This window comes from Lathamus discolor, chromosome Z (assembly GCF_037157495.1).
Source record: "Lathamus discolor isolate bLatDis1 chromosome Z, bLatDis1.hap1, whole genome shotgun sequence".
NCBI classification, from domain to species: domain Eukaryota; kingdom Metazoa; phylum Chordata; class Aves; order Psittaciformes; family Psittacidae; genus Lathamus; species Lathamus discolor.
The window spans coordinates 29,090,001-29,103,155 of record NC_088909.1 but is presented as its reverse complement, the minus strand read 5'-3'; the positions used below and the strand labels follow the sequence as shown (position 1 = coordinate 29,103,155).

General features: G+C 38.2%; 1 protein-coding gene across 6 annotated transcripts in view; it reads right to left on the bottom strand.

Annotated features, from left to right (window-relative positions):
* The window catches only part of ARB2A (ARB2 cotranscriptional regulator A), a 298,119-nt gene that overhangs the window by 146,427 nt on the left and 138,537 nt on the right, over positions 1–13,155 (bottom strand). For all 6 annotated transcript variants that reach the window (XM_065662654.1, XM_065662653.1, XM_065662655.1 and 3 more), the window contains one exon: positions 5,910–6,128. In XM_065662654.1, the coding sequence (XP_065518726.1) occupies positions 5,910–6,128 (219 nt within the window). The remainder of the gene's footprint in view (positions 1–5,909; positions 6,129–13,155) is intronic.

Sequence of the window (13,155 nt, the reverse complement as noted above, 5' to 3'; positions counted from 1 at the left end):
AGCCAGTGGTGCTCTTGAAGAGATGCAAAATCTTCCTTCAGTGATCGTCTCTTTCTTTTCACTGCTCAAGGAAAAGAAGACAAATACAACTTTTCCAGACTATAAGATGCAAAACATAACAGAAGAAGTCTTTACAATCTCAGGATTTAAAATAATACCTAATTTAACTGCAGGAGCTAAATAGCCTATGCATAAATTATTGAATATTACTATAGTTTAAACCCTACATACTTTAGCTATTTAATGTAAGATGCCTGTTCACTGAACAGAATGTTCATCTATAGAATGAAATGCGACATACACATATTTTTCCTGTTCTACAGAACTTACTGTAGGAACTTATTGCTTATCTGACCCTTTAGGAATAACACAGAGCTCTAATTGTAGGTGCTTGGTGCTACTGTAGAAGCTTTAGAGTCCTCGTTTGGCCAGGGTGGTGCAGGTCTCTGGTGGAACAGATACTACAAGACATGGGCTAGATCTCTCCAGGCATCCCAAATACCCTGTGGCACCCAAAGTGTCACTACACATTTAAGTCCCAGCGCCTGAACTGCTCTGTTTTTGAATTCTGAATGCCCAAGTAGTATACATGGGACAAAACTGATAGATAAAGCCATAGTAGTTTCTAAGCAGTTGTCATGAGTTTTCCATTGCCAGCAGAGCATATCAAGTTGCTTAGAAGTGAAAGAGATTTCTCTAGAAAACAAAGAAGTAACAGCCTTTAAAAGGCAAATATGGCCAGATGAGCTCTTAGGCAGAAGTTCTTCCCTGTGAGGGTGCTGAGGCCCTGGCACAGGTTGCCCAGAGAAGCTGTGGCTGCCCCATCCCTGGCAGTGTTCAAGGCCAGGTTGGACAGGGCTTGGAGCAACCTGGTCTAGTGGAAGGTGTCCCTGCCTGTGGCAGGGGGCTGGAACTGGATGAGCTTAAAGGTCCTTTTCAACCCAAACCATTCTGTAATTGAGTGAAAACCATGTGTTGTTTCAGAGGTACAAGTAAAGTAATGCTGATAGTTGTAAAAGAGCTAAAAACCAGGGCATTGTGGTATAAGCACTGGCATGACACTTTTCATGTTCAAGTCCTGATGCCTGGGTCTGACACTGACTTTCACTGTGCTGAAGCATGTTCCTTATGTCCTGGGAGCCGTTTGCCTAGCACTTGTCATTTTGTCTCTTCTGGTGGAATAAAGGGCTTATTAGCTTGATCTCAGCAGCGCACTAATGCAGTCGCAGAGGCTCTGGACGAGAGCCGGCATGCACCTTGCCAAGTCACAGGGTAGGCAGCAGGAGTCCGCATCTGTCCAGGGATGGCCACGGGGCCAGACCTGCACAGCTGGCGGGACCACAGCTATGCCGGGAAGCAGCTCCATCCCCAACATGGAATAAATCTGCTGCACTGAAAGGTTGCCCTGCACAAGCGGACACTCTGCAGTGACCTTCAGTCAGGCGATGCCTCGTGTCAGCCGCACTGAACAAATAAGCAGAAATGGCACAACTGTGCTTGCATGTTTGCCAGGATTTCCTGCCCACCAGCACTCACTGCGTACTTAACCGTGTATTAATAAACCTGCCTCTTACCGCTTTCTCCTAAACACTGGCACAAATTATCCTGATGCATTTGTTTCTAGTAAAACAAACAAATTAGTTGCACATGATCTTTTTCTATTTAATCTCTCACAGAAAGAGGGTAAAAATTATTTATGAAAAGTATGCTACATCCAGAATTAATTTAATTTCATTGATATGATGTTAGCATAAATAGTGCTGTTACAGATTGTGCTACAGCAAAGAGTATTTGCAATAAGAATTATTAAAGCAGCTAAACTCAGTGGTGGAAAAAAAAAGGACAAAATTCCTATCATACAGGCCTAGGAAAGGCTTATCCTTTTACCCAGAAAACCTGACCCCATCAGACAGCATGATAAAAGTACTTCTTCCTACCTCTTCCTTTGTTGCCTCTTTGATATCCTTTGACTATTGTGGCAACAGCATTATTGCAAATTACTTTCATTATAAAATTATGCAATTTACTTTTTCCTTTAATAATTTCAGAACCCATTGAGTGTACTTGTTTAAGTGGTGAATGCTATTTAGAAGGGGATAAATACTGATTTATATTTCTAAGTGTCTTTTAACATAGAGAAGATACTGTCAATGTGAAAATCTGTAGGGAGTGGAGATGGTTTGGATGATGGAGGGAACAGTCATGTCACATTTAAGCCTGTATGATCTGTTTCCATAGAAAAAGGTTAGAGATCAACAAATTCTCAGTTTAGTTCAGTAATAAATGAAGGTTGGCTAGGGCATGAAATTTCTGGGGGGAAGCACTAGCCAATATGTACAGCAGCAGCCTCTGGTGGTCTAAGGAAAAATAGTAGTATCTATAAGTAAGGACAGAAATGTTTTCTGTAGGGATGTATGTACATATTTAGCTATTTGACTCAACCCTCTATTCAACACATTAAAAAACAGATGCCTTTAAAATGATCTGCTGGCAATATGCTTGTTAAAATCTGAACAGTAAGAGTATTAAAATTCATATGTATTCATTAGCATGTTATATAAAAGTAAAAAGCTTTTGTTTAATCATACCATAAAGTATTATAGTCAATGCGGATTATCAAGAAGTTTTTCCTTGGTTTGCATCAACAAAAAAGAAACTGAATTTATAAGATTGTTGCTGAATTGATGACATTTTCTGTCTTCACTTGTGAATTCAGTTGGCAGATGTTTAAGAACAAAAAATTCTATCTTATTACAAAACATTAAGCAGGTTTTTCTGCCATAATGTTTGACATGATGTTTGTTGCCCAGACCAAATCAGTCCCTTTAACAAGCTATAATGTATGCCAGAAAGTACATTATTTCATAGTTGAGGGAACTTCCAGCATGAAACAGTAAGTACTTTGATCTTTCAAGCACGGTGCTTAATGCACTACACACTCCAATAGCTGCTTTTATTTGTACTCTTTCTGTACAAAAATACAGTGCAATTTGAGCTTTTATATTTTAACACTCTGCTTTTACATATTCTTGAGTATCCCATTTTTATTTTTTTTTTCCTATGAAGACAGAAAATGCTTAAAGAAATTTACCATAAGAGAGTTCCATTTTTCCCATTCTTGGAAAATCTACCTGCACAATTGGGAGCATCATCCAGACAGCTTTCATTTGTTCAAATGCCATTTCCTCATCAGATCACAACAGATCTCAATGACCCTTTGAGAACATAACCGATGATATTTATTCCTGCTACTTAACAGCCTGAAACAATTTCTCCAGCATATTTGACAGGAACAAATTTTCCGTCAACGTCAGATCCAGTTGATGACTTCTTGTGAGGATATTTTTCATTTAGTCTCTCTGTTTTTCCCTGCTTGGCAAAATGATGTAAGCTTGCTCAGGTTTTTCAGAACTCTTTGATGAGATCATTATGAAGCATATACCCTTCTTAAATACTTCTGTGACAATATGTCTTATTTCAAGAGCCCTGTGAGTCAAATGTACGCTATAATAGTCATATATATATGACTACAAAGATTACCCAAATCTGCTCTAACACCGTAGCCCCTGCAGCCTGTGGTTGTAGTAAATGGGATTCCAAGTCCCATGGTGCAAGCAAATGGTAGTATCCACACCACATATAGTCTGGAAAGCAATTAATACACAGCAAATATGGCACTGCATCATTTTAGAATCCCAGAATCCCAGAATGGTTTGGGTTGGAAGGGACCTTAAGGCTCAAACAGTTCCAAGCCCCTGCCATGGGCAGGGACACCTTCCACTAGACCAGGTTGCTCCAAGCCCCATCCAACCTGGCCTTGAACGCTGCCAGGGATGGGGCAGTCACAGCTTCTCGTCACAGCTTCTCTGGGCAACCTGTGCCAGGGCCTCACCACCCTCACAGGGCAGAACTTCTTCCTAACGTCTAATCTAAACCTACCTATTTTGGTTATTTTCATGCAATGCCTAGACAGGCTGATAACAGTGTCTGTAGCCAGGAAGGTGGAACAGAGCGTGCTATATTCACAGCTGCTCTTGCAACCACCTACAGACTGAGCAGTTCTATCCAACAGAGTAAATGGCGCCTTATTGGTGGCTTGGTTTTGTTTCAGAAACGGATAGGTAAGTAAATTGCAGTAATTTGTCCTGCCACACACCAAGGAAGGGACATTTTTCACTCTGTTTCAAAAACCTCTCTGTACTACAGACTATTAAACAAAAGATAAACTCCAAAGAATTCTTTCAGAATTAAAACCCAACTGCAACAGACAACCTGATTTCAGTTAATTCGCCCAGGAAAAAAAAAACCACTGCCCATACATTCACTAAAACTTAAGCTACTTCTTTCCTTGATTTGAAGAACATCAAATAAAGGGAACATCAACAGTCATATCTGAGACACAGAGCTGTGAGGAAAAGAAAATGGGATGGAGTCATGCATTTTATGTTTTGGGGGTCAAACCTCCTGGAGCCAAATTTTGTGCCTCATCAAGCAAAAGAGCTATGAGCAGGTGGAACTGCTAAAAAGGATCAAAAAGAGAGAACACTGACCAGCATGCTGACTAAACGCTTTTCTGGGCAATACAGCACATCATCTACTGGCTTCCGATGGACCCCAAGACAAGTCTGGTTGCCCCTTTTAAGAAGCAGGGTCTGTCTGGTGGTCAGAACAGCATCCCTCCTAAAAAGCAGCGGATGGGTGACTTCGAATATGTACATGCATCCTTTTGTTTCTGATACTCTGTAGCAAGTTATTTCTCAAAAGACACAGTAATATTTATGGTATTGGTGTAATCTCGTATCCTGGTTACAAACCTTTCTAACTAGCCAGTACAGCTGTTACTTCTCTTTCAAACATTATTCTAAACCACAATTAACAGGAACACGTTAAAATTTAAGATGATTCTAACATACCTTTTCCTGTCTTTCCCCTGTTTCGCACCAGAAAGGCATATGCACTTTTACTGGTTTAACTACAAAAACTACAATCTGGTGTTGCTTTACATGTTTATATGTTTTACCACTGAATGAAAATGCTAACTTTCCTAATAAGGGCTTTGGAAATTGCATGACTCAGTTTGTATGTATAATACATAGCATGTATATGAAGCAGAATGTGTCAAAGTGCAAATAATATTGTTTGTGCCCCCTGCAGAATTAGAAATCCTCGGGTAGCACTGCTATAATGATCCCATGCTGGTAGCATTACAAAGTGCAAAGGTTCACTGACTAAGAAAAGAGCAAGGGACAGAGTTTCCTCATTACACCATTCTCGAACTATTCTAGCTTAAATATTTATTAAGATATTAATAACTTGCCTTCTTTATCTCCCTTCAGAAGTTCAGCTGAAACACAATGGATGGTTGCTCATATGAAAACAGCACATTATAGGGTAAATCTGCGACCACACAAGATGAACACCGGTATTTTCCACAATACATTATTAATTCAGCAGGTAATATGTTAAAAAACTATCAGGCCCTAACTACTGCCTCCCCACTACAAGACAATATAACACAATAAATGCATGTATGACATGTCTAGCTAGTATGTTGCCCAAGGTCTACTAGAAAGTGTTTCTTACGTACCACTTCTGTTTATAAAATAATTTTTACAATGTCTTCCTTAAATCATTCCCTTTCTTGATAGCACCCATGTTTTCCTCTGGGGTTTATTTCAAGTTCCCATTTGAAATTAGAAAGGAATGTTTTGCAACTCTTCCAAAACTTCATATTCCATAAATGACAAAAAATACCAATAGAATAAAGAGCCAGGAACTCTGTACAAACTTTTGAATGCCATCTTGGTAATGTGTTTGTTTTTAAAAAAGCATGCTGTTTATTAGCCAATATGGACAGTAAACATACCTATGCACGATTAACGAAGGGCAACAAAACAAAAGGAACTTACTCTAATATACATCTGCATAGTTTCTTTTTCTTTTTGTGGATTTCGGTACTTTTCGTAGAAGTCACGTCGCTTCTTTGTTTCCTTTTGGATTTTATCTTTTCTTTCCCTCTTTTCTGCAGGTTCATCTGAGCTATCGGAAGACAGCTGTACTTGGGCTTTTGTCTTCTCCACTTCAATATAGTTCTCATTGGGATTCAGTACTATTACTCCATAGCCTTCCTGTTTTAGAAGAGATATACACACAAAAAGAAGAAAAATGAAAATGGAGATTTAATGCTTGAAAATGCTTTGCATTTATTTTAATACTCTTGAAAACTTTTATATTTATTTCAGCAACTTCACACCACATAATTTATAGAAGGGTATTTTAAGAATATTCTGGTTCATTTCTGTCATTAAAGGGCTATTGATGTGTGAATGTGTCTCTGCATACACTTATGCTTATACACATCCCTCAGTGTCAGAAAACTTGCCTGTTTTACCTTTAAAATAATTTAATATGTTATTTTATTAATATTCATTTATTTACATGACTTCTTCAGAAAACAATATGAGACCCAGAAGCAAAATATTTCTTTAAGAACTCTACATAATGATGAATAAAAAAGAACCAAGCCAGTAAAAACCTTTAAATAAAAAGGATGGACAGATTTCATATATTTATATATATAGTAAAGAAAGCATGTGAAAACTATTCACTGAACTTTAAAACAGTAAAACCTTTTGTCTAGCTGACAACAAGCATACCATGCAGAAGCCAATCGCAGCACTAACTGTGAATCAATACCAAAACTGATTCAGTGATATTGCTTACAGGTCACCTCTTTTACTGTGGGGATTGACTTTTAAGCACATCTTTAAATCTGCTCTAAAACTTTGCTAGGATTACATCCTGTATTCAACAAACACAGAGAAAATCTGTGACCTGCAATACGCTTTTGAGCATACCAGCTGCATTTTTGTGCCTCGCTTTTGAGCTGGTTGAAAAATGCATGAATCTATGAATGAGAAATAAATTCTTAAATAAATCAGGCAATCATTTTATTATGACTTTTAAACGATGGCAAATCACACAAGAATTGTAATATTCATGGAAGACATAATCACAAACGCAGGCAGAAAAGAGAAGCAAGTGCATTTAACAGATGAGTCCTTGAAGTTATAATGGGTTCCCAGTCAAAATCAAGCTGTCCTTTAAAAGTAATTTAATAAAGACTTACTTTTTGGAAATGTCTGTATTAATTATCTAACTGAACAGCTTTATTCCAGCTTTTCATTGGGTGCTTCATTTTGCACTAAGGCTAGGCACAAAAATCAAAGAGGTCCCCATACCTAGTTGGACAGAGCAAACCAAGCCCGCACCAACAAAAGATACTTTCTTTGGGCTTGCTTTATTCTAATCTGTAGAGTCATTCACAAACCTTGTAGTGCATTGTGGCCACTGTCAGGTAGACAGATTGTCACTTGGTGATTTTCTACAGTTGGACACACTTGACTAGTTATCGAAATCGCATCTGAAGGGAGTTCCTACCCCTCGTCCTTGTGCCCTTCTCAAACGTCTGCCATAGCTTCTCCTCCCACCAAAACCCAAGTTAAAGGGCACGGCTGCACTCTACTAAACAGGGTGAAATAAGAGGCATTCAGGACACTGTCTGTGGCGTAAGCGACATAGTCAAAAAAGGTCAACATAGGCCAAAGAGAAAATTGCCTCCTAGCTAGACGCGGCGCCGTGAGTAAGTGGTCTCCTGTCATGTTGCACTCCAGCCCTCCCTGCTGAGTGAATTGAACTGGGATAAATACAAACAAACAGGCAAATAAATAAATAAACTGAGGGGAAGAGCCAAAAAAAAAAAAATATGGAAAATTAAAGAAGATGAAGTTTAAAACCTGCCCATGCCATTGCTATGGTCATGTTAACAAAATACTGTACTAAAACCACACAAATTTGAACATGGAAAATTCAAAGTCAAAATCCATCAGAGAACACGACTTACAAACATTCCTAAATCACATGCCTCAGAGGAAAGGAAGGTGTCTGAGCTTGCTAGAGGCAGGGTAGGACCAAGCTCTCGCAGTACTTGGGGCTTTCTGTGTTGTTCATTTCGAGTTGCTCATTTTGAGCGGAGATGTTCTGTCTTACTGATTTGTTTTGCTTTCTATACAATGCCAAATGCAAAATTCATGTGTTTATTACAGGTCTACAAGTGTTACAGTGATTTGAAGCTGTGTGTCCATTTTAAGCTGCCCACAAAACAGACACATAAATCATCAAAGAAGTAGAATTTGTCTAAGTTATTGATTATGTAACTGAAAATTACATGACTCATTTGTCCAATGTTATGAGGACACAATGTCAATTTTTCACATAGACATCAACAGATGAAATATGATTCCATTTTTAAAGTCACTATTTCATAAATTAATTAAAGGATTTTTATCAATTACATTTTAAGCAGTGCAACATGTCTCCTTTTACATTTATTTTTTTTTAATTTCTCACCGACAGCAGGTGTTTCCTGTCTGTACAATTAAAATAATTAAATAGTAACCGAGATAGGTCTTCCCATAACTGAGAAAGAAAAAATTATCTTAAAAATTGTAAAACTTTCTCTTAGGGAAGTAATCTCTTTTCAGATTGTTTTGCTTAAATGATGCAGTGTATTTGCCTTTCCTTTGTCCTTCTGTATTCTAAATGGCAAGATAGATACAAAATAATGGTACCAGAAAGAAGATTTGAAAATGACATGTATAAAGCAACATGGAATAACAAAATGACAAGTAAAACTATAAAAACCTCTCTTGTTCAGCCGTAGCCCAAGCATTTTCTACTGAAAAGGAGTACTCAGCTCTAAATAACAACTATGTAAACAATGTGGCTTTTAAGTACAATTAAATTTTAGAAAAATTATTTGGTGTGGGCATAGCTGCACCACTGAAGTTCAATGCAATCAGAAAAGAAATAAAAAAGAAGGTGGAACTCCTCAGTAATGAAGTGGGGTTGAACAGGGTGCAAGTCAATGCAAAACTGAACACACAAGACTACTAATATCTGAAAAAAGGCCTTTGGCAAAATTAATAAATACGCAGGATACACAGTGTTTGGTATGTTAAGCAAAGACAAAATCACATTCATTAAAAAGTATCTTTTATACGAGAATAGTGTTCAGAAGTATATATCTCTGAATGGCACTAAAAATACTAATTTCACCTATGATGAGCTTAGAGCATTGTTAAAATGTAGTGACATATGATCTAAGTAAGCACTGCCATACAGGGGGGTTTTTAAAGCTTCCACTCTCACTAAAACATTTGGTACATTTTCAACACACATAATAGTGGAGTGTGCCCAGTGCACACAGAAGCAGAAACCACCCTCCAAAGGGCAAAGTTTTTTAATGGTAAAAAGCTAAACTTTGGGACAAACCCTGCTGTCCCCCATCAATCTTCAGATGACGGAAACAAGCCAAGTCGTGTGCTCTACCGCATGTCTGAGAGAATACCAATATTGCACAGAAGCTAAGATTTGGCTGCATCCCCCATTAATGTATCTATGATGAGATGCAATAATCAGGACAGACACTGATAAATACAAGTCCCAGCCTCTAATCTACAAGTTCAGTGGGTACAATTACAGTTTCTTTCTCAGACTAAAACACCCAAAACAATCCAAATTCTAACACTTCAAGGTAAGAAAAATGTAATCTACACTAACTACTAGCATCCTCCAGGTACCTACTTCTAGAGGCAGAGGCCTCTGTAAACTCCAGTCCTAGGTTCATAAATACAAATGCAATTAGCACGTATGATTGAGCCAGCAAATGATGATGAAAGGAAAAGCAGGCTGACAAAGTCAAGTGGAAAGAATCACGAATCTCAATTACAATACCTTTACTACAAAGCCAGAACAACGTAGAAGGGCCTTTTCCACCGTAAAACACAAGCCAGAAATGGAGCGGTACTTCCTGCCTCTTACTGGAAGTTCAAGCGAGATGTTCGAAATGGAAGGAATAGAAATACTGCCTCTGACAGCAAGAGTAAGGTTATAAAAAAAAGAACCCCAAAGTATTTGAGGTACATTCCAAATCTTCTGAAATCTCTTCTGCCTGGCCACATGAATAAATGAGCCAAACACATTCAGCTCTGCATATTAATCCACCAAGATGGGACACCATATGTGACCAGAGAGGTCAGGGCTGGAGAGGAATCTTTTGACCTATGTAGCTATCTTTTTGGACTGCAAGTGTCAGTCTGAAAGAGATCATTTTCCTAAGCTTTATCAACCTGAATTTTCACATTCAGGTTTTGATTTGGATCATTGGTAACAAGACCAGAGTTCAAACCCAGGGGGAATGCAACTCAAAAGCGCTCAGCTCTTAAACCTGCCTGTGGTTAAAATGGACATGGTGACATCCATTCCTCTTTTTGGAAAGACGTATGTTCTTTCATTTCTCATATTTTCCACGAGAAGGGTACATCACTGTAGGTGCAACAGTGGGATGAGGTCACGACAACCAATCAGAAGTCATTGGTGAGGCACAGTGAAGTAAACCATAGCTGCTGGAGATGCAGCGCAGCTTGAAAAATTCCCCCTCCTTTATTTGACCAATTTTCTCAAGACGTGACCTGCGACTGAAATGCCCAAAATGTAGTTGACTACGCATTCTGTTTCCACCCCATGTACATTTTCACAACTGCACCCTGCTAATACTTTGTGATATTTCCCTCCCAGCTACACTTCGGCTGCCTGAATTCCAGCGCTGTGTCCAAGTGTGTAAAAATGCCGTGTTGTTGCCAAACGCACATTGTCCAACTAAGTTCCCAACTTAAAATAGCTCATCAGGTTAGGGAGGAAAAGAAAACATGCCACAAAAAGTTTTTAGAGGACCACCTGTTGTCTATTATTTTTACATAGCACTTACTCATAAATCATAACACAGGGTAATTAATCAAGCTGTCAAAGAGAAGGTCAAAGGTTATGTGGGGGAGTCAGAAGGTCATGCATGGGCTGATAGAGGTCAGGGTCACACCGCATTCCTCATTATCAAGTTGGGATGAGAGACGGCCCAAGCAAACAAAAGTGAAAGCAGATGGAGAAGTGAGTGGATAAAAAAAGGAGAAAATTTCACAAACAAAAAGAAAAGTGAAAGAAGAATGTCAGTTGCCTTCAAAAAAGGAGGAGAATAGAGCAGAAATACATTGAGATGTTCTCAAAAGGTCTCACACGACACAAAGAAACTACAGTTTGATGATTTAAATACACTTAATATAACTTTCAGTCTGATCTTTTTGCAAATATCAAGCAATGCTGCAAAATGAGCACAGGAGTTTCAGTCCAATTTCACATCTGAAGTCAGTATTTTCAAGGTGAATTAGAGAAAAGGAACCTATTACTGTGATGAATGCTCACGGATATATAAAATTGCTTCTAAATGCTGAAGTTTATTCCTGTTTATGGCTACAACCAATAGATGTTAGATAAAAAAGTTATAACCTGTTTGAATGATGTATTAAGATCTATACTTTCATATACACAAATCCTCAAAACCACAAAGCATTATAAAAGTCCCTCTGGATGACACACAGTTATAAAATATTCTGTGATTACACTGACCTGAATTAGATGCAGAATACTGTGCAAAATTAGCTGTCACCCTTTCCTCAAAATCTTTGTTAATCTCATTTTGAATGTTTGCAGCTTTATCAACACATGCATCAATGTCAGCTCCTTGGTTACTGAACCGCTGTACTTGGAAGAAGATATAATTAAAATGTTTTGGCACAGAAAAGGTGAAATTGTATCTTCCCCTGTTCCCTGAGGAGTCTGTAAAACATGTAGGATATATTGACAAACACACACCCTTGTCTAGAACCCTGACATCCCAGGTCACCCAACTGCTATTTATTTCAAAACATTCACTTTACACTTAGCCAAACTGTCACCTGCTGCGCTACTACTTTTAATGGATATCAGAGCTATAAACCCAAAAACCTCTTCATATCCTTTCTGCTACTGCCTTCTAATTCTTTACTGTATTGGGTCCATATCTATTTGCATGCAGAACGGGGTTCATCTTATTTCACCATATATGGCATATACAGCATATATACTTTCCAGCACGGAAAGTATAAAGTATGCCATTAGTATGTTTTACTTAGCTATTTGTTAATCTGGTCCTAGCACAGCTACACCAAACAAATCCAGGTTCAAGGCTGATCTCCCCCTCCCCCCCCACACCAGATAAGCTGTTACCATATTTTGAGTTTACTGCTGAAAAAGTTTAAAAGTTTTGAAAAGAATCTATGTTTTACATCTACCTATAATAATAAATAAACAAATCCATGAATTATAAGGATTTTATTCCCTTGGTTATGTACTGTACTCTTGATAGGGAACTTCTGTGCCTTTACAAGCACTGATTTTACTAGGATTTTCACCAGAAAATTACCATGGCAAGTGGAATGCTCGGAAGTATGCTATATAATTAACTTAATTCTGTGAATTAACAAAAAAGGACTATGTTCACATTCAAATACTGCTTCGTATGCTGTTTAATAAACCTCAGCCCCACCACTTCTCCTTGATCTGAGACTAGGGACTATCTGGAAAAATCACTGGAGGCTGAATGGCCGTGAATCCATCCCAGCCACGCAAGCAGCAGATGGGACTGCAAATAATCCATCCACAACAACTGCCCAGGCTGCAAGAACAGCTTCTGCTCCTACTAAGTGCACACTGCTTTGGGGTCCATACAACCTCTGAAAGAAGGAGTCTACCAGTTACCACCAAGGCCCGGCATCTTTCAATGACACCTTATAGGAACCTCTTCTGTAATTAAAATATGAACTCAGAAAGTTGTTTTTCCCACTCCTAAGAAGATGTTTTATTTTCTTTTAAAACAAAAATTTCAGCTTCAGAGGGGTACAAGATCACAAGCAAGAGCCTCCTGCATATTTCACTTTTTCACTAAGATTTTAATTAAAAGGTTATTCAGATTTATATAGAACTTAACTTTTTAAAGCAATGCATTAGAAATATCAGTGTATCAAATAATTGTAAAACCACACAAGAAACAAATAATTATTGGTTATAATTTACTGGAAAGGAAACCATGGAGAATAGCAGTTACTGTCTGAAAGTTATGCTCAACAAACATGCAGAGGTGAAGCTGGATTGTAGGATTCTTTTAATGTTTCTATGTCATTTTTACGCATGGTATATTTAAGCATCCCTTTAGCTGACTGTGAA